General features: G+C 40.0%; 2 protein-coding genes across 2 annotated transcripts; both read right to left on the minus strand.

Moving 5' to 3' along the window:
* Window positions 1–233: 233 nt before the first annotated feature.
* Window positions 234–7,616, minus strand: golga5 (golgin A5). The gene is made up of 13 exons (XM_082515178.1): window positions 7,417–7,616; window positions 4,597–5,244; window positions 3,016–3,213; window positions 2,700–2,919; window positions 2,480–2,603; window positions 2,181–2,384; window positions 1,886–2,056; window positions 1,668–1,796; window positions 1,476–1,574; window positions 1,131–1,350; window positions 908–1,007; window positions 748–811; window positions 234–630 (listed from the first exon to the last, which is right to left on the minus strand). The coding sequence occupies exons 2-13, from the start codon at window positions 5,234–5,236 to the stop codon at window positions 553–555; spliced, it is 2,247 nt and encodes a 748-aa protein (XP_082371304.1). The 5' UTR covers window positions 5,237–5,244; window positions 7,417–7,616; the 3' UTR covers window positions 234–552.
* A 1,902-nt stretch (window positions 7,617–9,518) lies between these two features.
* On the minus strand, window positions 9,519–25,236 carry rtf1 (RTF1 homolog, Paf1/RNA polymerase II complex component). The gene is made up of 18 exons (XM_082515179.1): window positions 25,052–25,236; window positions 17,998–18,108; window positions 17,721–17,871; window positions 16,696–16,897; window positions 16,358–16,475; window positions 14,176–14,287; window positions 13,953–14,091; window positions 13,664–13,841; window positions 13,462–13,544; window positions 13,289–13,376; window positions 13,088–13,195; window positions 12,905–12,982; window positions 12,574–12,695; window positions 12,256–12,313; window positions 11,606–11,683; window positions 11,243–11,344; window positions 10,766–10,880; window positions 9,519–10,618 (listed from the first exon to the last, which is right to left on the minus strand). The coding sequence occupies exons 1-18, from the start codon at window positions 25,133–25,135 to the stop codon at window positions 10,512–10,514; spliced, it is 2,034 nt and encodes a 677-aa protein (XP_082371305.1). The 5' UTR covers window positions 25,136–25,236; the 3' UTR covers window positions 9,519–10,511.
* Window position 25,237: the final 1 nt, after the last annotated feature.

The raw sequence follows: 25,237 nt of genomic DNA on the forward strand, positions 1-25,237 counted from the left end.
TTTTGGTTGAAAATACTTGTTTGTTTGTCAAACCGTGTTATCACATCATCCTTCTGTTCATCCATTGTGTTCTTCATAGCCCGCAGAATTTTGATTCTGTTCATCTGAACGTATCGTATTCAATCCTCAAATACTTTTAAACTGAGTGTTGTGCAGAAGCTCTGTGAAGGTTCCATTTCTGTTGCTTTGTGGCTCAAACAATGTGACAGAGAAGAGCCAGTCTCTGTTTTTCCTTCTAATTCATTTATTAAAAGATTATTTTTTGTACATAGTGTTAAATACAATCTCTCAGAATTCTGAAACCAACACAGTTTTTGATTCATGTCCATTTAAAAGACCACCGAGACAATATCACTCTGTAATTACTTTAAAACTCAATGCTAACCATCTTGATTTGGAAACAATATAGAAGAAATTAGAGGAAATGTCTTTTAATTCATAGCATATTTGTGCAAAACAGGGAGAGGTCCCAGAGCCCATATTCCAGCAGCTTCCTTACATTAAAGGCCAATGAAAACATCTTTAAATACCCAACCATAAAACTCAGGCCTTCTATCTTCCATCAGGACGACCATGCATTTCTGGTGTGTAGGTCAGAAGAACAATCATGACCCACAGGTGCAGTACCGCCTGCAAATAAAGAAAAAAGATCATGAATAAACTATAGATGTGACAGACCACTTTACCAGCTACTGAGCACTCTCTCATTGAACAAAGGGTTCATATCATTTCAATACTAACACTGACCATGTACAGGATGACAAAAACTCTGGCCATTGGGTAGCGCCTCAGAAAGATTCCCAGTCTTATGCTGTTAGAAATAAAAGTATTGGTCACAGTGAACAGTTTTTCACTTGTAAAACAATGGAACTGTTGCACAGTAAAACGGTGAACAGTGAAAGCTTACCTGAAGCGGTCAATTGTGCTGGCTGCCTTACGTACTTTTCCATACACTCCTGGACTGTCCTGGTCACTGAAGAGCACAGGTGTGTTTCTTTGTCTTGCCCCTGACAGTCCAAAACAGAGAAATGTAAATGCATATATTATATATTAGGGTTTTTTTTAATAAAACAACTGTTCAAAACAGGTCTCATTTACCAAAACAAAAAGAAAATGACAGCTTCTCCTACCTGCTCCCTCTAAACCGCTCATGTTGATTGCCGGCCCTCCACTTTGTCCTCCCTGAGTATTCTTCAGCTGCTGCTCCAAGCGCTCCAGCTGAAAGACGAGGGAGTTTTTTTCCGTGCCAAGAGCTTCCACCATTGTCTGCTTCTGGATCAGTGTCTCCGTCAGCTGGTGGAGCCGGTTCTCCAGCTCTGTTTGGCTGTTGCTGAGTGTCTTGTTGGTCAACTGCAAAAGGAAATTCATCAGACATTATTATTCAGTGGTTTTAATAGACACAAAGCAAATGTTCCCTAAGTTCTGATCTGGGAAGGAGACTCCTCAATTTTTTTGTATAACTTTAAGGTACTGACCTGGTTCCTGAGTTTTTGGATTTCATCTTCTCTGTCTTTGATTCGACTCTGCAGAGTGGTTTTGGCTCGATGGTGCTCTTCCTCAAGGTACTGAAGCTCCTATAGGCACAAAGATTAAGTTAGTCAAAACAACAGCTTGTGCACAGCTTTTATCATTTTTAGCCTATTATTATTATTGTAACTCTCTTTTACCTGTTTGTAGCGCTCCACCTCAGCCTCTACCTCCTGCTTTGCTCTGTTCTGTAAGGTCTGCTGCTCCTGTAACTGCGCCTGCTGCTCCCTCCACGTCTCTGCCTCTGCCAGCGCCTGATTCTCCAAATCCTGTAAGCAAAAATTCAACCTCCACTGAATTACTGGCCTCTCTCGCTAGTAAGTAATTTTGCTTTTTCCTACTGCATATAGTATCTCACCTGTATTTCAGTCCTCAGAGTGAGAACTTGCCCCTGCAGTTTTTGGATCTCCTCCCTCTGCAGGTCCTTTTCATGACGTAGCTCCTCAAGCTCCAGAGCCATGGTCCCACTGCCGTCCAGGGTGTCTAGACCAGATCCCTCCTTCAGACTGCTGATCAACTTCTCTTTGGACTAAACAAATATTTAAAAGTATTAAATAAAAGTTCAAACATATAATAATGAAATTTACTCCACTTTACTCCAGGGTAAAGCTTTCAATGAAATCATTTTTCGGGAGAGCCTCCACAAGCCTTACTTGTAGGATGCGTGAAGCTTTTTGCTTATAGTCTTGTAACTCTTGCTTGGCAGACTCAGCTGCAGCTTTGGCACTTTTTAATTGGTGTTGGAAGTCGTCGACCTTGAACTTCTCCTCTGCTGCTCGCCGCTCAGCTGCAGTCACTGTTTCTGCAAGGGTTTGCCTCTCGGCCTCCAATTTAGAGAGCCGGCCAGCATATTCAGTCTACACAAGAACAGAGAGTTAAGTCTCATCATTTCCATATGACCAGTCTATATTTAACCGTTGTAAATACAGAAAATGAATGGCATCATGTGCACCTGCATCTGCCGGTAGCTGTCCTGTTCTCTTCTGAGCGCCAGTTCAGCCTCTCGCAGCCTCTCCTGTAAGGTTTCCAGAGCTTGGGACTGCATGCTGTTCCCTTCTGTGTGGTCTTGCATAATTCTAAAAAAATCAAACAAGACAAGAAAATGCTATCTAAATCAGTTCTTTATAAGTTTAGTGTAATTTCTATTTAAGACTTTGGCTCCAAAAGCATACTTTGACTTTTCCTTCTGTGCCTCCTCTAATGCAGCACTGCGGGATTTTAGAAGCTGATCGGCTTCATCGAGTCTGATTTTTAGGACTGCAAGCTGACCGTCTTTGGCTGAGAGAGCTTCTGTTAGGTCATCGACTTGTGACCGAAGTTCTCGTAACGTTCGGTCAGTCTGGGACTGCTCCGAGTTCCATTTGTCTGCACGTAGACGGGCCTGGTTTAGCTCTAAGAGAGAAAAAAACAAATTAAATCATAGGAAGAGGTGTAGCCAGGTGAATGTGTGCCATTTTCGGGTTTCAGTATTGGCTTTTTTTTGCTAACCATCTTGTAAGTCTTTTGCTCTCTGGATAACTGAAGCCATCTCTTGATTCAGGGAGGCCACCTCACTGCGCAGCAACTGGTTCTCTAGACGCAGGCTGGACAGGATCTGGTTCTGTGGTTCTTCTGTTGGTGGAGGAGGCTCTTGCCTGCTGGACTCCAGAGGGACAGCCAAGCTTGAGTCTGAACTCTCAGGTGTATCTGTGGTGGCCAGGCAAAATGGTAAATGGTAAATGGCCTGTATTTATATAGCGCTTTACTAGTCCCTAAGGACCCCAAAGCGCTTTACATATCCAGTCATCCACCCATTCACACACACATTCACACACTGGTGATGGCAAGCTACATTGTAGTCACAGCCACCCTGGGGCGCACTGACAGAGGCGAGGCTGCCGGACACTGGCGCCACCGGGCCCTCTGACCACCACCAGTAGGCAACGGGTGAAGTGTCTTGCCCAAGGACACAACGACCGAGACTGTCCAAGCCGGGGCTCGAACTGGCTTGGACAGTTACAAGAGTAAAGAGAAAACAGCATTTACAGATATAAGTGTGGTAGCTCTTATGTTATACTTCTAAACAGCAACAAACTGGCATAATAAAGCATTAATATAAAATTATCTTATTTCATACCATTGTACTTTAAGGTTCCCTGTCAAGTTTTGGACACCAAGTGGGTTAATTCTTTAGTGGGGCGTGGTAAATTTACCATTTTAAAAAGGAGTCCCACAAGGTTCAGTATTAGGTCCCATGTGGTTCATATTAACAATATTGCACCCTCTCTCTATAAGAAAATATACCATCCATCTTTATTCAGATGCTACAGTTCTGTACTGTATTAATAATATTCTTTACTCAGCCACTGAAATCCAACAGCAAGTCTTTCTAAATTGCAAGAACCACATAACTTGAAATTAGCTTTGAAAGCAAACAAGTTATCAAGAGCTTATGAGAGATTATGGAGACTATCTGTAAGTACACCTCTGACTCCATTCTTAAACCCCCTTAATTAATTTCAGCTCTTCAACCAAAGATTTACTAATAAAAACATTGATTCTTGTTTTTACTGGGTTTCATATAGAAAAAGCTGAGTTATGACTGTGGCACAGTAGTCACTGGTTTTCATTCACTTTCTTTAAAGACCTTTATTTTGTTGTAAAATATTTTTATCCCTTCAAGCAATTGACTATTTCAATATGCAATTACAAACCAGAATGTTCTTGAAGGTAACTTTTATCTTACCAAGTGACTAATTATTAGTTCCTTTTCATGTGTTTATTCACTCCATTTTCACTGTACTCTTTAAATCTTTGCAAATTAGAGCATGCTATCACTGATTTATTTAAACAAAGGCTGCTTTCATGTGCACCTGCACATAATTTTTCTCTCATAGTCATGAGAGCCTATCAGTAGAAGTAATGTGACAAAAATGCACTGATGCGCCAATAAAGGTGAAGAAGAAGTTAAAAAAAAAGTGTCTTAACTGTAAGCTGAAATTTTCTTCTCCTGTGAATAAAGTTTATTGTTTATAAAATGTTTGAGTGTTGTTAATTAGTCAGACAGTGCGCTGTTGGCTTTGCTCATACCTTGGCCTTGCTCTTTAGCAGAGTTCTCCTCCGTTTTGATGCTGTGAGCAGATAATGAGCTCATGCTTGAAGCTCTTGATACACCCCGGGTGGAAGGGGGTGTGGAGGGGACTGATGGGGTTGTATGAGAAGTGGTGGAAGCGGGAAATGTTGGGTTTTGGGCCTCTACCACTTTTACAAGGTCCTTTCTTGAATCTCTCCGATTGCTGACTTGAGGCTCAGAGCTATTCAGAAAATCAAAGAGCATGTCATCGTCCACATTCTGCTCACTCTTTTTGGGCCTCACAAACCCAGATGAAGTCTTGCCAGTGTTGGGGGCGCTGCTACCAGAGCCCAAGGGTGTACTGGTCACGTTGGCAGACCCAGCCAGCATGGTTGCATTAGATTTCTTGATGTTGCCAGCTGCAGCAGAGATGTAGCCCTGGGCATCATGAGAGGATGCATAGGTATGATGTGTCACAGCTGGGTTGGTCTTGTAACCTGCAGAGTTGTAGTCCGTTTTAGCAGTGGATTCTTCTCCATAGGCTATTGAGAAGGAGGAGGATTTTTCCTGGCCTTTACTCAGGGCAGTAGCAGCTCCCTGGTCCACTTTATTAAGGAAGTCTTCAGCTTTCCCAGCCAAGTCAGTAAACCAAGACATTTTGCAACCTAGCGATAGAGACAAACAGCAACATGTAAAGATTTATTTGACGGATAATATATTTATTTACTTTCCAAGTTCTTGGATTTCTATTTAACAACATAAGGAAGGTCAGTGGTGGAGTAACGGTCACTATGTCAATGACAGACGCTAAATCTAGACACGCAGTTTAACTGTAAATAGCATTTCACCTCCCCTCATCATTATCACCACTGAGATACCATCCAGTGAGGCCTTCAGTTTCGAAAGCTCAGGATACACTGCCTAACTGTACCTGTGCATGACAGAGCTACTTCTGGTGTGGCTACTATCAGCCCAGGTAACCATAGCAGATCTTCTGCCTTCATCCCCCTCTTTCTCTAAGGCTACGTTCACACTGCAAGTCTTAATGCCCAATTCCGATTTTTTGATCAAATCCGATTTTTTTGGTCTGCTTGTTCACACTACAAATAAAATGTGACAGCAAACACGCTCTAGTGTGAACCCTCAAAGCGGCCCGCATGGGCAAAAGAAGATGTCACACACAACGCGCTCTGTTTAGATCCAGACCAAACAGTATTGTTTGACTGATGGACCTTAATATAAAGACTTGTTTTGGACTTTACATTTCCCAATTTTGCTTTAAGTTATAAAGTTATTTTATTATTTACATATGGCCTAATAATTATCCTTATTGCTGTTTTAGAGAGGAGCGGTGCTTCAAAGGATAGTTGCAGATTTCTGTCAGAATCTGCAGATTATACAGTACAAATAAAATGTTCACATTTCTCCAACGTTGTCTTCCCAACAGTTTCACTAACATCTACACTGGATGGCCAGGAAGCGTTCACATTGTCTTCTCGGGCGCTGATAATTGGCGTCTGTCTTGTTCAGTGACGTAAAAGACAGATTTAATGTCTGCCGGTCTGATTTTTAGGACTGCAAGCTGACCGTCTTTGGCTGAGAGAGCTTCTGTTAGGTCATCGACTTGTGACCGAAGTTCTCGTAACGTTCGGTCAGTCTGGGACTGCTCCGACATGACCATTAAAACAGCAGTCGCTTTCTAAAACATCAGATATGTATCGGATTCAGTATCACATGCGAAAGTGACCCAGGTCGGATTTGTGCTGTTCACACTGTCATACCATGATCGCATATGGGTCGCATAGGGTCAAAAAAGTTGGATTTGATGCGCTTCCGCCTGCAGTATGAACGTAGCCTAACAGTCTCCTCTGTTACATCACACCACTGTATGCCCTCCTTCATTAGATCTATAATTCTACTCTGATGTCTTCCTGTAGACTACAGGAAGAGCAGAGCAAACCCCCTCCCCCTGGCTGTCAACAAAGGCTGTGTAGAGAGGGTTTCTCAGAACCTTTATTGCTGACAACCTCACCTGGTCTGCTAACACAACAGCTGCAGGTAAGACAGTGGCGCATTCGCTTAATAAGGTTCCTGAAGAATAACTGTCACGGATGAGAAACTACTTTTGGTAACACTGCAATATGCCAACTGCTTTGCAGCAGCTATACATGTTATCCACAGGGTTATAAAGACAACAGAAAAGATCAATGCCTGTGCTCTTCCCTTTCTCAAAGCAACTGCAAAAGCAAGAATCCACTCAAGAGGGTCAAAACAGCTCTCACCCTGGGCACTTGCTGTTTGACCTGTTGCCCTCTAGTAGGCACTACTGATCCAACAAAGCAAATGCAGGCAGTTTTGGGTTTTGTTTTTTTTAATCCAAGTGCATATTGTCCAAAATAAATGTGGCAATAAATGCATTCTGAGGATAGCATTGAAACTAGACAGGACCGAGCTAGATGGGAAGAAAAACTGCGAATTGATCCATATTAAATAAACAGGATCGCAGCAACAAATTGTAGACAGTTAAAGTTGGGACTCTTCCAGCTTTGTGAGCAGCCTCTCAAGTTCTACTCAGGACTAAAACGGTCCCTGCGACAAATGCTGCACAGCTAGCATGCTATAACAAAAAACTAAGCAGCGAAATTTAATCAGCTATAATTTTTAACGACACCACGCTTTTTTTTTTGTAAAACGTAAATGAACAAATGGGGGGTTATTGGTTGTGTTTTAACTCTAACGTTATCGTAAAACGATGTAAACACAGTTGTTCAGGATCAACTCCATCAGTGCTGCGGCTAACAGGCTAGCTGGCTGTTAAAGGAAACATTTAAAGGTACCGTTTGACAAGAGGTATCAGTCTCAGGGTGTCTCCAGTCACCTGGCTGCCGCCGAGGTTAAACAGATCAGAGTGAAAGAATAAAACTGCTTGGAAAACGAAGTCAAATATCATCATCTGTCAAGGAGGATGTTGGTGATCCTCTCAATACGTGGACCAGGAAGCGCTGCAAATAAGGACCCGACAACAGAGCGCCCTGAGAAAAGCCTGATCGAAAATTAACCAACGGTGTTTCCAAAGCGCAGAACTCACCTCTGTTAAGGACTTTACTTTACTGTAAATAAAAATAAATTAATGGAGAACAACAACAACAGCAACAATAATACTAAGAAGAAGGAGGCGGAGGAGAAGACCTGACCAACTGGTAAGTTGTTTACTGTATTTTTTAAAGAAAATTAAACATAGTTTTTAAGTTTAAATATGATCCTATTTTAATTAATATTCGGATAAACACGTATAAAGTACTCATCTTTGGATAAAAGCTTGCCGTTTGAAACAAATGAAGCTAAACACTGGGAAAACTACTATAAAATAAAAAATAAGAAATAAATTACAGACTATGGCCAGAGTACTTTATTTTGTTAAGACAATCGAGATATTATTGAAGTGCAGACTTTCAGTTTTATTTCAAGGGGTTTACCAAAAGTTTTATCAATTTTTTAGATTGTACCTCATTTTCAGAAGACCAAAAGTATTTAAGATATTAAAAAATAATTGCTTGTTTGTTTGTTTGCTTTAGTCCACTAACCTTAATTATGGAACACATGGATGTTGCCAAGTAGATGTTCTGCTAACCCTTTACTACTGTCACCTTCCAGTCCTTGTGACACTTTCCGTATTCAGTTTTTAATTTTTTTTGCTGTATGCAGCTGTATGGGTTGCCTGTGAAGGTTCTCAGTCATCCAGGTCATAGTAGTCTAAGGAGCTTGGAAAGAAAAGCCTCTGGACTTCTTTATGTTTCTTCAAGACGTTTCACCTCTCAACTGAGAAGCTTCTTCAGTTCTAAGACCAATTGGTGGAGAGTCCCTTTGAGCTATTATCCATTTGCACTATGAAGCACTGTTCAATGAGTTTGGGAGTATTTGGCTGAATCTGAGCAGAGAATATAGGTCTGTAGACTGTACATTTCATCCTGCTACTTCTATCAGCAGTCACATCATCAGTAACAACTAGTGACCCGGTTCCACTGACAGCCACACAGGCATATGCTGTAATATTATTTCCATTACATTGGATGCGGTATGGTTCAGCTGTTTCTGTGCTTCTTCGTACTTTTCTCTCCCATCATTCAAGTGCAAGTTCTTCTTGGTTTCATCTGTTCAAAGATTTTTTTCTCAGAACTGCACATTTGAGGGTTTTCTGGCAAACTAATCTGTCCTTCTTGTTCCTGAGTGTAATCAGTGTTATTGTAAACCTTCTCTATACATCTCCTAAATGTAGATCTTGACAATGATATGCCTACCTGCTTGAGAGTGTTCTCAACTTGGTTAGATGTTAAGTTTTTCATCTTAACCATGGATATAATTCTTTTACCGTGCCCTTTAGCGGTCTTGTTTTTTTTGGGCCATTTAATGTTGCTGAGCTGCCCAGTGCATTCATACCTTTTAAGAATTTACCAGAATGTTGTTATGCAGTTCCTGTGACATTCAGCCTAAGGATGACCTCCTTTGCTTGCATCTGCATGTCTTTGGACTTCCTACTTAAGAGTTGTCAAATACAAATTCAACATTTGGAATCAGCTCCAGCCTTTTTATTGGCTTCATTTGTCAACAAATGGTGAACACTTGTCAGTTAATTGCCTTCTTACTTTTGAGTGGGGCACTAGCATACAATCGAATGCGACTGTCTTCTTTGAGGGCACAATTCATTTGCTCATGTCTTGGCAGCTGTATCCAGACAAAACTGTCACTAGTTTTCTTTCCAGTCTTTGAAATCTCTCTCTTCTTACCTCTGCTGAGCTTGTTCTGTACTTGAAGGCTCTCTTTAAATTTCTTGATTACTTCTAACTCCAGTTCCTGAAACTTGGAAACATTGTTCTAACTTTGTATATTCACTTGTCCTCATCTGTAGTCCATGCAGAAGACAGACAAAATGACACAGAAGTTATGAAACAGTGCCCCTTTATTTTTTTCCGCACTCACTCAAAAATGCATATTTACATGGCATGCCACATCAAAACAGGAACTGACTATGGACACAATCAATAACACATAGAATCTGCTCTGGGAGTTGAGGGCATGGGAGTTATCCCATGAACAACCAACCGAGGGAAACCAAAAATGAAGCAACACTTAGAATAAGGTCGGCCATACAAAAGAGTTCCTCTTTATTTAGGTTGATTAAAAAGTGACAGATGTCCAGCTGACCTGTACTGAACGTTTTACATTTTTCATGAAGGGCCAACACTGTGGTTAAGTCAGAGATGATGATAGTGTGAACTCTGCAAATAACCACAATGCTGTTGAAATTTAGGATGGAATGCAAGTACAGATGTTCATACATACAGAGGGGGAAAATGTACTATTTTAATTTATTACTGATGAGAACAAGCTGGTCAAATCTGAAGATGTCCATAGACTTTAAAATGCCTAAACAACCTAAATTTTCTAAGATAGGTTCCTTGTTCAAGGTAATAATCCACAAGCGTCATGTTGTCTTTGTCCTCTTGGAGAAAAATTAAAAAAAAAAAAAATTAAAAAAGGGAGTTGACTCCAGAAGATCCAGAAGAGTAGGAGAGAAGTTAAATACATTAAAAAAAACAAACAAACACACAAACAAACTCCGTATACAAGTTTGTCTGTGAATGCAAAAAGAACAAAAAAAAAAAAAAACCCCCAAAAAACAAACATAACTGGACAAGGTTTTCTTTTTTCTTTTTCCCGAGAAAGATCCTTTGAGAAAAATGTTGTCTCCGTTTAATCAGTATTTCCTTTGTGTTGGATGAACAGTCTATTTTATCATCATTCAAACACACATCCTTCAGGACATTCTCGCTCTTGCTCATACATACAAACACCCAGTCTCTCACTTTCACTCACACACACACAAACTCTTGCTTACACATGCAATGTGGGTTCTCGATGAGGTTCTGCCACATCAAATCAGCCCCCTCCTCTTCTTGTAGTCTTCCAGGTTGAGGGACCTGCGGGGAGCGCCGTCCTTCACTGGCAACGCGTTAGAGCTCACAGACAGAGACTTCGCCTCTGCAGACGAAGAGCAAAATTACACAACTTCACTATATCACTGTGATACACACTGGCATTCACCTTGTGCTCCAAGCAAGCAGAACATCTAGGTCGTATAGCTTCAACAGTACCACAAAACACACAAGGTTAAAACGAGGGTCTCACCTGCATTGGGAACCTGTAGGTCAATCTTTACATCAAAGTCGTGAACTTTAAACAAGTCTTCCGAGAGGTCAGTGGTTGGCTTCGGGACATCTTTGTCTTTCGGGTTTGTTTGACCCTAAAACAAACAAAGTAAAGATTTCTTCAGGATAAAGAGCTACAGTTCAGGTTAGTACTCATTTCCAGTCCAATCTCTTTTAACAAGACCTCAAAGAAAAATACATTATTTTCTGCTATAGTTTTGCCATATTCTAAAATAATAGTTTTGTTTTCATTCTTTTAAATATGACAGCTTATAATTCATGAATTCACCAAAAAACAAAAAAAACAAAACAAAAAAACAAAACACTACAGTGCTGAACTCAGTTTAGTCTTTCAAAAAGTTGAGTTTATCTCAAAATGTCTTTCCTTGGATAAAGCCAAACTTCAACACCAGTTTTGGCATAATTTTTATGAGCTATCAGAGAGGGTCCTGCTTACCAGTTTGTTCTTCTCTGGACTTGAATTGTCTGGTGTTGAACCAGAGCCATATTTCTGGTTTAGGTGAGCAAGAATAGCTGCATGGACTGACGGATCTCTGGCCTGCCAAATTAAAAGAATCACAGTGACAGATCAGATCAACGGAAGTAGAAGTAGTGGTAGTTTAGGGACATTTCAGACTGCTGTTATGCTGCGTGCACATAATTAAGCATGTCTTCAGTCTTATTTATAACAATTCAGTCATTTAAACTGTCACCTTCATGATTCAGGTATAAGTGTTTGTGAAAATGAGGCACGTGTTATTTCAGTGTGTTTAAACAAGCACAATTATCCAATCTGATAAATTTATTATAGAATACTTACATTAGACACCATGGTGGGTTTGCACTGTCTTCGTGTGAAAGGATCCATTTGTTGGTTTTTGGCATTTTGTCCTTCAGCCTGTTGGAAAATAATTAATAATATAAAAATGAATAAACTAAAAATTAGTATATAGAAACCCGCACTATCAAGGTGATGTATAATCATGAAAGCTGCATTAAAATTCATAAGTATGTTATTTTTACTACACATGCAATAGGACGTGACGGTTTTAAGCCTCTGCAGGTTGTCTTGGACATACAGGTGCTATAGTATAAAACTCTTAGGCTGGCAGATGCCTGAAGTGAACCACAGTGATACTGAACACGGTCACAGTAAAGCAGCACCAGATTAAGAAAACACCTGACATGAGGAAGCACTTTGAGGAAGATTATGAATGTACCTTTTTTATAAAATGCTGCAAAAACAGACTCCAAGTGTAAGAAAACAGACTTTATAGCCTGATGCTTGAGTCATTTATGGTTTTCCTATCCATAGATGTATTAATATGGTGTTATGCTGTCAATATTTTAGCATAAAGTTATGAATAATGAGTAATTGCATTATGTAATATAGCTTTTTTTTTTTTTTTTTTAGCTCATCTAAGGTTGTGATGACTGTCTATGGTGCTGTTTAAGAAGGTGAACACTTACCACAAGAGCTTTCTCAGATTCAACAATGTTCCAGCTTCTGTTCCTCTGATTAATGTAGCTGGGTGGCAAAAGAACAGTTTAAGGTCATTACAGAGTAATGATAAAGGACTGTATTTACATATCACAAAAAGTTTTTTTAAACATAATACCTGGCACTACCAACAAAACACAATTTAGCTGTTTTTCTGTAGTTTCCAATAACTTTATTTAACATTAGGTTTACTAAAACCAGTGTTTTAAACTATGTATTTTAATTCAGGAACTTTGGATAAGCAGTTTTATTAAACAGTAAAATGTTTATAAGTGTAGATTGTGTACCTAATAGCAGAGATGTTCTTGGTCCTTTGTCTGTCGAGGGCTTCTGCCCTTTCCTCAAGCTCATTCAGTTCATCCTGGATCACTTTCACTCGTTCACCATCTCCACTTTCCTCTGCCATGGCCTTCAAACCAAAAGAGAAAAAGAAATGAAAAGGTAAGCCTGATTAGCCTTTGTCTCTCATCAAAGTTCAGTTCAATGACATTTGCTGTCAGTGTCCATGTTTTGTTGGTACAGATTTACAGGTTATCAGGGTGACATTTAAAGGGCTACGATAATTCCACCTTAACTTGGAGTTTAAAAAAAAAAAAAAAAATTCTGGTTTTCTTTTACCTTATCTTTGAGTAACTGCGTTTTCTTCATGGCATAATTTGGTGGTGCTTTCCGGAATCTGTCCTTTTCTTTTACAATCTGCAGAGAGTTTAGACAAAATTTTTTATGATCGCTCATAATTAATGACGTCAGAAAAAAGAATGAAGACCTAGTAAAAAAAACAACAACAAAAAAACGACTTACATCCTCAATGTCTTTATCATTGAACTTGTAGTTGAGAGCTTCTTTGATGGATTGCTCCTTCTTGGTGATTTCATCCAGAGTTGGTACTTGCATTCCAGCAGCAATCATCTGAGAAAAATCGATGAAACACATTTCAGCATCACTTTATCGATTATATATTTAGGACTGTTTAAACATTCTTCTTTTTTAAAAATCACCTACCGCCTCTTTCCACTTCATGAATTCACTTTCTGTGAACTCTTGATTTGATACAAACTCAAGCCTGAAAACCCGTGTGTCACCACCATGCCTGTAGATGATTTACAACATTAAGAGTTGTGTTTTTGGAAACCAGGACAACTAAATGATCCATGTATCCATGACAGTATACCTACCTTAACTGTAATCCCTTGTTTGTTCGTGTTGATCCAAGCTGGTAAACCTTTGCCGTCTCTACTACATCAACAATTTCAGCAACCTTTCAACAACAAGGGAACAAGAAACTCAAACATAAGTAAAAATACTTCCAAAATAAATAAATAAACCTTACAATAATATATTGGTGGTAGAGGAGATGTAACGAGAATATAAGCTCACCCTATAAACTGGTTTACTGCTGCTGTTCCCGATTCCTATCCTTACAAAGCAGCCAGTCACAGTCTTAGCAAAGAAGGGCATGTGGCACCAGCGCTCCAGCTTGTGTCTGGACAGGCGGATCCTGTTGAGTTCATCTGGCAGGGAAACGGGCTGTGACTTTGGTGGAGTCTCCTCTTTTCTGGTAGCAGAACACAGTTTAAAAAGTTACTCAGAATCAAGAGAAAAGCATCAAACTTGACCATTGCTCTTGTGATGGCACTGTGGTGAATGCACTGGTTGATACACTTACTCGTCTTCATCGTAAGATGATGAACGAGAGCTGCGATCGCTTTTGACAGATGACTTGTCATCATCCTCCTCCTCTTCTTCCTCATCGTCAGAGTAAACCTCACTCGTCTTCAGCGGCTGACGCTTAGCCAGCAACTCCGCTGTTAAGAGACGACACGTCAGCGTTTGAAAGACAATCAGATTGGCACAACAACCTGTCACAAAGGAGTACAAGGCATGCCAACCTGTTTTATTTTTCTTCTTCTCTCGTTCAGCCTTTAGTTCTTCCATAGCCTGGGATTTTTTGTCAAGTTTTTCATCACGCTTGGATCGTCTTTCCTTGTTGTGGGACATGACCTGTAGACATGAGCACTTAGAGGTTAGAATTAGAAATATGATAAAGACAACGTGTAATGCCACTCCTTCTCATACCAGGCAGAAATGAGAAGCAAAAGAGGAATCTGATTTCACTTAAATTACTGAGTGAAAATAAAACTTCAGTTCAAGCTCCTATTTAGGCAAGACTATCAATTATTGATAGAGGCTTCATTAATCCTACACTGGGGAAAATCAGTTGAATTAGACACCCTAAAGTATTATAGAAGTGTAATTTGTACTATATACAGATTACTACTATATACAGTAAAAGGCACTAAAAGATGTCACAGAGATTTTTTTGTTGTTGTATATATTATAAAGTGCAGTGGGAGTACTAATATACTCCCACTGCACTAAAAACATATTGCTAAAACAATATGTTTTAGCAGGTACTGATACACACTGTTGTATAGTATGTAGAGCAGGGCGATATGGCCAAAAATATTTCGCACGATTGAGTGGAAAAGTGTTAGCATTCATCCTGCAGCTTCACTGTGTTTATGTTATGCTAACATAGCTGTGTCGCTAGCGATCACGTAGCACATCATTATATACCAGCTAGCTCACCTTCAGTAACCCTACAAACGTCACTGCTGTTTAGTTTTGTCTTTATTTATGTTGGAAGTGATAGCAGAGCTGTACGTTTGAATTTTTTCAGAAATTTCTCAGTCAGAACATGCTATGTCATAGGGCTGTGCAATATGACCAAAATCTCATATGCCGATATAAGAATTCTATCGTCCGATAACGATATAAATCACAAAAATTTAACATTTTCTGTAAATTCTGTGAATCTCGGGCAGCTCGACTTGCGTGAAGTGTTTCCAGCTGCGCGTCCTTCAACCGGAGTCGAGTGTTTTAACCAATGCATGAAACTATACATTTTTAGACATAAGTTGTAACGGCCGCCGTTTTCTTTGTATTTATTACACGGCGTGCTGCGGGTTGCCTGTTCTAACGTTTGAGTCTAAGGTTTATTTTTTAGCACCTGGCGGCTCTTTTTTACTTCTCATCCATAAATATTCTGCTCTTTCACGTGATTCAATTTATTTTGAAAAGTCTCAACAGGATCTTGAGCTTTATTGTGAAAGGTTTATGTGGAACATAAACAAGCGGAGACGCGAAGGTGTTACTGTCATTGTTGCTAACGACAACGCATAAAAACAGGCGCTTGTCCGTCCGTAGTGTGGTTATATTACATATAAGAGAAAGAGAGAACTTAAGAAATTAATATAACCACTACAGTGACCATCAGAACGATGAAAAAATATTGCCGTAAATCGGTTTATTTTGCGACACCACGAAACAAACGATAGCATAAAATGAAACGATTGACGTTTTTATATTGTCATCCGATATATATCGTTATATGAATAGCCCCACTATGTCATGCTTAGGTAACTAGTGAAACTAGCGAGCTGACCTCCGCTAGCTTCCTGCTAACGTCTAACTCTCTTAAATGTAATAAATTCTGTTTTCATGGATGCCTGGATGTTAAACTTAATTGTTACACCTGGTAAAGCAGCAGTGCTGATCATTTTATTAAGATGAAAGAATTTAGACAGTTTTTAACTCTCAGTGATGCTGCAGTGTTCGTTTGACTTTGGGACCTGAAGAGGACGGAGTTTTGGTCCCAGATTACTCCCAGATTTACGAGCACCTTAGTCCGACAAATACAGCAATAACAACAGCCCGCTTGCATGTTGTACAAAACAATGTGCTTTGGTGGGTATCTGACAGACAAACACTAAACCAGTTCCACATCACTGAAGTTGCAACATTTTTACAAACCAATTCTGTTTCATCCGTTTCACTCAACGATCCGCTTTCCCCCCCCCTTCTCATTCTCAGTTGCCGCCATGCTTTTTCGGCCATGTGCGTATGAAAACAAAGGCACTGTGCATGCGCGTTTTACCCATTTTCTATCGCGATATTTTATTTTCTTATCGTTGCCCAACATTGTACCGGTATTACCGTGAACAGTATAATATGGCCCAGCCCTAATAGTGTGTCTAATATTGTTTTAGATGTGTGTGAAACTAGACTCACCACTTGTGTATCTTGAACCTGAGATTGCTTCCTTTTTTCTTGCTCTTCTTCCTGCTTTTTCTTCTTCTCCTCCTTCTCCTTCTTCTTTGCTGTCTTTAGTTTCTTCTTGATTTCAAACCTTTGAAAACAAGCAGAATCCTGAGTGAATAAACTGTGAGCTCACGTCATAACTTAAAAATGCCACGTTTTTGCATTTTTTGGCAAATTTGTTGAAGTAAAATAGGAGTGCTCTAGTGTATTTTAACAAATAACTATCTTGTAGGATTTTTTTTAACAACTAAGAAAAAGTTATTTATGCCAAGTACAACTTTTTTTAACGATTTTTATTCCCCACTCACCGTCTCTTTAGCACCTCTCTTTTCTCAATTCTGTTGAACAGCTCTTGTTCTCTCTCCTTTTCTGTCATCTGCTCAAGTCGAGCTCTGTCCTCAGCATCACCCATCAAGTCATCATCATAACCATCCCTGAACACCTCGTCCTCAGAGGAATCCGAGTCAGAGCTGGAGGACGAACTGTTGCTCTCTGAATCAGACACCTCGCCTAAAAAATTTCAAGGAACCAGAGACAGGGAACACACACACAAAAAAAAAGCTGTTTTCAAATCAATTACAAAACAAAAAGGTAGACACGTCATCAGAGAGATTTTAATTCTAATATATCTGACTTTTGTCTACGAAATGTGTCATAAACAGCTTTTATAAGCAGAATTTGGAAGGGAAGCTTTTAACTATGAAGCAGTTCTAAATCCTTTTAACATTGCCAATGTAATTAGGTCCCAAAAAAAGTAAATAAATAAGTGTAAATGGCTTAGTGAAGTTGTACTGTAGGCTTTTCCTCACTCAATGTAGACAGTTTCATGTTAGTGGATTACCAAAACTGAATTGGATTTGTGAACAACCACAAATTCCCAGGAGAATTTTTTTCCAGGTTTTTCTTAATGCTGTCAGCCAGTTCACACCAGGACAATGTGACAAAAATAAACAACAGCTTAGATGCTTTGCTGTGAGACACCTGAGATAAACAGGATGAGTGAGTGAGTCATGTAATCCTAACCTCTTGAAAAACCTGTGGATGCAGCACTCTAGTGATGTATAATCTACGGTTCGTAATATGTCTGGATGTCCCGCTCTACACTTCATGGAACATGTTTTGAACATGTTTTGAACATGAGAACGCGTGCAAGTCTGTTTTGCTCACCAGTTTAGTAGCATTTCAAGGATACTAAACTTATGAATAGATGTGTGACTTAATAATAACTTAATCTTAATAATAGATTTAAAAAAAAAAAAAAAGGCTGCAAAGAAGCCTTATTTGAGAGCAGGGAAAATCTTTTTCAATGTGAACACTGAATTAAGAAACCCACCTTCCTCCGGTGCAGAGCTTTCAGCTGAGCTGTCCCCATCTGAGCTACCAGACGCTGTCGCTTTATTAACCTTCTTCTTTGTAGCGTTCTTCTTTTCAGACCCTTTGCCCTGCTTAACCTTCTTTTTGCCTTTGGTGCCACCGACCGTCCACTACACAAAAGGAATGAAAATGTAACTTTTGATTATATAATTGACAGAGAATTGAGGTTTAGTCTCCTGTGCCTCACATGTCCAAAACTGTAAGGTCTTTTAGAGTAAATACTAATAGTGCTATACCTCGTCATCACTGTCAGATGTCTCAGAGTCTGTGGAAGCTGCTGCTTTGCCAACAGGTTCTTCTTGCTCACCCGAATCAACCCTTTTCCTCTTTGCCAAAGACAGCAGCTCCTGAAAGTGACAAAACAGCGATGTGGTTCACCTACAGTGAGGGAAATAATTATTTGATGCCCTACTGAATTTGTAAGTTTGCTCACTTACAAAGAACTGAACAGTCTTTAATTTTGTTCCACTTTAATGAAGAGACAGAATATCAATCAAAACATCCAGAAACAACACATTACATAAAAGTTATAAATTGATTTGCATGTCACTGAGTGAAATTAGTACTTGTTTGATTGACTAAAGCCCAGCCAGAATTAAGGCTCCACAGGTTAGTACTCCTGCCTACAGAATCAATTTCTTCCATTCTGATCTCATGACCACCATAAGTAAGACCAAAGAGCTGTCAAAGGATGTCAGATATAAGATTGTACACCTGCACAAGGCTTGAATGGACTACAAGACCACCAGCAAGAAGCTTAGTGAGAAGGTGACAACTGTTGGTGCAATTATTTTGATCTGAAGACAGTTGGGACCACAGTCAGTAAAACACCATTCGTAACACATTACACATAATGAACTGAAACCTTTCAGTGTCCACAAGGTCCCCCTGCTCAAGAAGGCACATGTACAGGCCTGTCTTACGTTTGCCATTGAACATCTAAATCACACGTGTCAAAGTCAAGGCCCATCAAGTATGGATGTACTATTATTGTTATTCATGGCCCGGCGATATGAGGCGCTAATAATATACAAACTACATATCCCATAATGCAGTGCTGCAGCCTCCTTGCTGAACGCTAGGCTAACTGGGAACATTCCAGCGTCAATCAAGTCAAACTTCTGTTATTGCGAAGCTAGCCGCTCACAATGGTGGAGAGAAAAGTTGATTCTGAAAGCAGAGCCTTTCAGCGCCAGTGGGTGACTGAATATATGTTTACAGACATTGCTGGTAAACCCGTGTGTCTTATTACTGGAGCTAATGTGGCTGTAATTAAGGAATTTAATTTAAGATGGCACTACGAGACAAAACGTCAGGATAAGTTGAAAAACCTAAATGCAGAGCAGAAACTACAGAAAGTAGAAGAGCTAAAGAAGAATCTGACATTTCAGCAGACGTTTTTCACCAGAGCAAAATCAAAGTGAAGCTGTTGTGAAAGCAAGTTTTATTGTAGCAGAGGAGATAGCCAAATCAGCCCGGTACCACTCTGAAAAGCTGCATGATGAAGGTGTGCGGCGTCTTGTGTCCAGACAAAACGCAGATTTTGGCAAATGTGAGCCTGAGGAGAAATACGATTGCTGATCGGGTTTGGCCACTGATTTAAGAACACAGTTAGAAGCAAAAACTTTATTGCATACTCTCCTGCTGTAGATGAAAGTACAGACATGATGGACATTGCACAGCTGGTCATCTTCATCCGTGGAGAGGAAATATTGAACATTAAATCGATGCACGGGACGACGACAGAAAAAGACATTTTTTAAAAGGTATGTCAAAGTGTAACCGACATGAAACTGCCCTGGGACAAACTTGATGGACTTACAACAGATGGAGCGCCGGTGTTGTGCGGTGAAAAAAGCGGACTAGTCAGCAGGATGTGAGTAAAGATGCAGGAGGAGAACTGTACCGGTGAGTTATCAGCATATCACTGCATCGTACACCAGGAAAGGCTGTGTGGTAAAGTCCTAAAAATGGAGCATGTAATGATCACTGTAACGCAAACCGTAAATTTCATCTGAGCAAAAAGTTTAAATCACCGTCAATTTCAGTCTTTATGTGGGAAATAGATTCAGAGTTTGCCGACATTCCTTATCACACAGAGGTCCGTTGGCTGAGTTGGGATAAAAATGCTCAATAGAGTTTTTGAGCTCAGCAAGGAAATCTGTCAGTTCATGGACATGGCATGTATGATGCGGTGAAGGCATTTCAAGTGAAGCTGCCACAAATGCACCAGTGCAACCTGCCTCACTTTCCCTGTTGCCAAGTAATGTTGAACCAAGTCAGCGGACTTTGCTGAACTGCACCTGTGCAGATTCAGATGGAGCTGCAGTGTAATGATACACTCAAGGCAAAGGACGACACTGAATGGCCCACACAGTTTATTAGTTCCATTCCTGAAGCAATGCCCAGCTCCGTCTATATGCGTCTCGAACCTTGCGTATGCTTTCATTAATTTTTTCGGGGGTTTTTGGCAGCATGTTCATATTTCTAACTTGCATAATTTTGACAGGATATATTTTTATTTTATTTAAAGTTAAAGTTTATTTTTTTAAGTTTATTTAATCTGGAATAATATTCCTGTCTGTTTTTATTCATATTTATGTTTAAAAAAACATTGTTTTAGTGTGTTCAATAAATGTTTATCTTGTTTGGCCCGCGACCTAAAGTGTGCCTTGAGTTTTGGCCCCTGTGCAATTGAGTTTGACACCCCTGATCTAAATGATTCACAGGTTTGGTGAGAAAGTGCTGTAGTCAGACAAAACCAAAAATCAAGTTCTTTGTCATCAACTCAACCTGGCGTGGTTAGAGTAAGACAAATGCCAAGTATGATCCAAAAAAACACCTTGCCCACAGCCAAGCACAGAGGTAGAAACATTACGCTTTGGGGCTGTTTTTCTACTAAGGGTAAAGAACATCACTACATTGAAGAGTCAAGTACCAGAAGATTTTCTGGTATGTGAAGAGTTTTAGATAAGAGACCCTTTCCGTCAGGCAGAACACTCCGGAGAGGTCGTGGATGGGTCTTCCAGCATGACAATGGACAAAAGCATACCACCAAGGGATCAGGAGTGGCTAAAGAAGCAGCAGATTAAGATAATGCAGTGACCTAGCCAGTCTGAAAAGTGTGAAGGGAGCTGAAGCTTTGAGTTGCCAAGCAGCAGCCAAGAAAATTAAAGAACTTCTTTATAAATGAGCAAACATAAAAATTCAGCAACGGGGTCAAAAAAAAATTATTTACCCATACTGCAGTACAAATGGACAGAACTTCTCAAGCCACTTGAACTGAAATTCATATAGTGGGACAAAGTCAGCAGAAGTAGAACACTTTAAATTTAATGATCAAACCCATGGAAAGCTTCTCTTTCTTATTATTTAGCAGCAATCTGTTTCCCAGAAGTAAAATTACATGTGCCTTGTATTTCTCAAAACACCTTCTGATACTAGTTTGATGATTAACTTGCCTCATTAATGCGGTTATTCAAGACAACTACTCAAACAGACCTGATAACACACAAAAAGAAAGTGAACCTGCATACTCCACTACTATAAAATGTAGAAAAAGAAAAACAAAACTATGCTCTCTCTCTCTCTCTCTCACTTGAGAGCTTTCATTAAATATAATTTCTTTCCCTGTGACATAATATAATGCAGGGAGGATCAAGTCGGGACACTGGTCAAAGATGGTTTCTCTCGTGAAGTTCACAATAGCAGCTTGCTTGTTTAACAAAGACTCCATTTGGTTTATTCAAGGTTACCGATTGTATAGAGCAGCAAAGAATGTAAAGCCTGACAAAACTGCTATATTCTCACATGGATGAAGCAAGACATGTGGTATTTGTACTAAAGAGCAAGCAGCGTGGAGAACATTCGCAATTCAGCTTAGAAAAACAACCGCATTTTCATATACAGCTCCTGCAGTTAATGTTAAGATTCACAGCCACATGCCTGTGAAAACAACCTGTTATACTATAGCTCCTCCAAAACACTGAGGGCATCTCTTTAGCTTTACATGCATTTATTAACCATTGCTCCATATCATTAACAAGTCCTCTCAGTCTTGCAGTTTCTACTTTTTACCTGTACCCAAAGAAAGCCATGTACGTCTGCAGTTATTGTCCTCAATAATTTGGTCAAACACATATCCATTAACTCTGAGTCTGCTTCTATTGGAGGTCTCTTCTTGTTACAAAGGAGCTTTCCTCACCGCTGTCTTGAAATGTTTGCTTTGGGGCTAATTTGAGGGTTCATCTCTATGTTAAAAAGATCTAGAAATTCAATTTGTAAAAAAAAAAATCAAAAACCTTAACTTAAATTTAGCTAATTTAAATTTTCCAATGACCTGACTTATTTGGGTTCGGAAACTGCTGGCTCTTCCAATGAAAACTCAAATTCAATCTTTGGGAGACTCAAACCAAGTTTCTTCAGCAGCGATTATACTCATTGTGAATTTTGCTTGAGTGTTTAAGGTCCATGGCGAAACTTTTAATATCCACACTGAAGTGCTCAGAAAAGGAGTTCCAGGAACCAATCTCAAAATAGCATTGCAGGAAGAACCAGCGCAGAGACTGGACATGAGAAGAACGGCGCCTTGGCTACAAAATAAGGTTGGTGAATTAGAGGCTTATTAAAATGCCTTCTCCTACATGCATGTTCTGGCTGTCATCTTTGACACATTGTGCCACGGATTCACAGACGTCTTACACATCCATTTTCTAGTGCAATTACAAAACAAATTTGGTTATTCAGACCATGAGGGTACTATTGAGAAATACCAACAACACTATCATGCTGTAAACATGAATTGATGCATGTTGCTCAGATTAATGTCAGGCTTAAACAGCAGCAGCGTTGTCGTCTTTCTCACAAACTGTGTAAACAGGCATGCATGACAATGAGTAACTATGGTTACAGTGTGACGCTGTGAAGCTCATGATTGCCAAGAAAAGATCTTAAATTATTATGCATACGCAAAATCAAGTATGAACCTCAGTGCTTACGTTTAAGTAATATGGATATATACTCTGTGGGTGGCTGTAGCTCAGGAGGTAATCACAGGGTTGGTAGTTCAATCCCTAGCTGTTCCAGTCTGCATGATAATATCATTAGGCAAGATACTAACCCCGGCTTGCTCTCAGATATATCCATCGGAGTGTGAACGCTAGATAGGAAGCACTTAACCATAGAAAAGGTCCTTTTATGAATAGGTCAATGAGACAAGATGTATAAAGCGCTTTGAGTCCTCAGAATAAAATAGTGCTATACAAAAAACAGTCAATTTACTATGTAGCATAGATTACCTTTTCAAACATAATATTATTGACACAAAACTATATACTGTGTGAATAATCATATTTTAGAAGGAAACAATTAACCATCTGTGTGCATTTTATGTAACTTACCCTATAAACATTTGTTGTGCTATTCAGAGCTATGCATGTCTATTTATTCAAAGTGTGCCATAATAAGAAGAATATTTGAGTCTGATTAGTGCATACTGATTCTTTTTATATCCTGGACAGGAGGAGAACTGATTGCGTACTTAAAAAAGAAAGGCAGGCTAACACACTTGATTGCAACTGTTACAGAGTATGATATTTTACTATAATGTCTAATTAACAACTTTAAAAAGTTGCTGTTATCAAGTGAAAATCCAAAATATTTCTGGGTCCTTTTAATCACCCAAAGTTTCAAGACCCGAGCAATGCCTCTGGTAACATTCGACACCTCATTCCTCAAATTTAAGGCTCACCACAGTGGATCATCTGCCTTGAGCTCACACCATCCCTAGAATACCTGCATGTACTCCTTTACTACATCCATGAACTACATCTGTGGCTTCTATTTTTCTCCTGCCTCACAGATCCATATTCAACACCTTTTTTTCCAATATATCCACTATCCCTCATCTGCATATTTCCAAACCATCTCTAACCGTCTCCAAACTGCTCAATCTGAATTGTCCCTTTGATGTACCCCCCCTTAAATCTTGGCATTTTCTGATCACTCCCACTGATCAGTGATCATCTCTACCTACTCTACCCTGTCTGCACTCTCTTTTTCACCTCTCTTGTCTGTTGCTTTGGATGGTTAACATCAGGTATTTAAATGCATGTATCTTCACTACCTCCTTGCAGCTTTAGTTACACCTGTTTCCCTCTCGTTCACATACGTTTTCTGTTTTGGTTCTACTGACTTTTATTCCTCATCTCTCCAGATTTACTTCCATCTGCTCCCAGCTCTCAATACAGATCACTATGTCATCTGCAAACATCTTAGTCCATGGAGACTCCTGCCTGATCTCACCTGTCAACCTGTCCATCAACACTGAGAAGAAGAAGGGGCTCAGAGCAGATCTTTCAATGTAATCCCATCCCCACCTTAAACCCTTTCTCTTACCACACACCTCACTACTGTCTGTGTCCTTATACATTATCCTGCACCAGCCTCACCTGACTTCCTCATGCAGCACCACAGATCCTCTCATGGCACCCTATCACACGCTTTCTCGAAATCCACAAAGACCGTGCAACTACTGAAGATAACTATATTAATCCGCACTTGGTCAAAAAACACGCACGATCAAACCTACTGACGGTTTGAGCAACCAAAGAAGCTCGTCTTACTGACCCAGTCTGATCTTCTGTGGTCACAGTTTCTGTTTTCGGGGGGGGGGGGGGAACAAACGGGTCAAATACACGTGAGTTTACAGGTGATGTAAACAGCGTTGGCAGCTCTTCAGACTGACATGTTTCTCTGCCAGCTCCAGTTTGACAACAACACCACCGAAATAGAACTTCGTCTCATGACGTCATGCAGGAGATAATGTTCTGACTAAAGCAAACGCGACTCCAGAACGATTTCACTTTATCAAAAAACAAACAAACAACACACTCCATTCCAGTTTAGTCTGAACGCTAACGCACCAATTATTCAACAGAGCACGGCTGCAGTCACGCAGCTTACGGCTCGAAACCAGTCAAAGGCCCACGGCGCGGCATTTTCATGGCTACTTAATACTGCATGATTGCAAGCGTTGGGTACCTTTCATAACTTAACGAGCTGGCTCTGTTCAAACTCAAACACTTTCCATTTTATCCAGTACCAACCCGTAAACGCTTAGTAGAAACCTAGCTCCGTGTTAAGATTTGAGTGTTTTATCACAAAGGAAACAGCGGTTGTAAATAAAATAGGCCCACTCAACGCAATCAGCTAGCACACATTAGCGTCAGCCTGAAACTGTTGTCAACTTCAGAATCCACCGGTGGGGAAAAGGGTAAAAATAACACCTACCTGATCTAAATTATCGTCACTAGCGCTGTCTTCGGAGTCAGAGTCAATAACGACTCGACCTTTCCGCTTCTTTACATTCACCATGATTAGCTGCAGAGCTAACCCACTAGCTACCACTGTGTCGTCTAATGTAATGTTCTCTACGATAGCTGTCGCTGCTACCTGGCTAACTCCGGAGTCGATCAC

Source organism: Aulonocara stuartgranti (genome assembly GCF_965226115.1).
Source record: "Aulonocara stuartgranti genome assembly, chromosome: 19".
NCBI lineage: Eukaryota > Metazoa > Chordata > Actinopteri > Cichliformes > Cichlidae > Aulonocara > Aulonocara stuartgranti.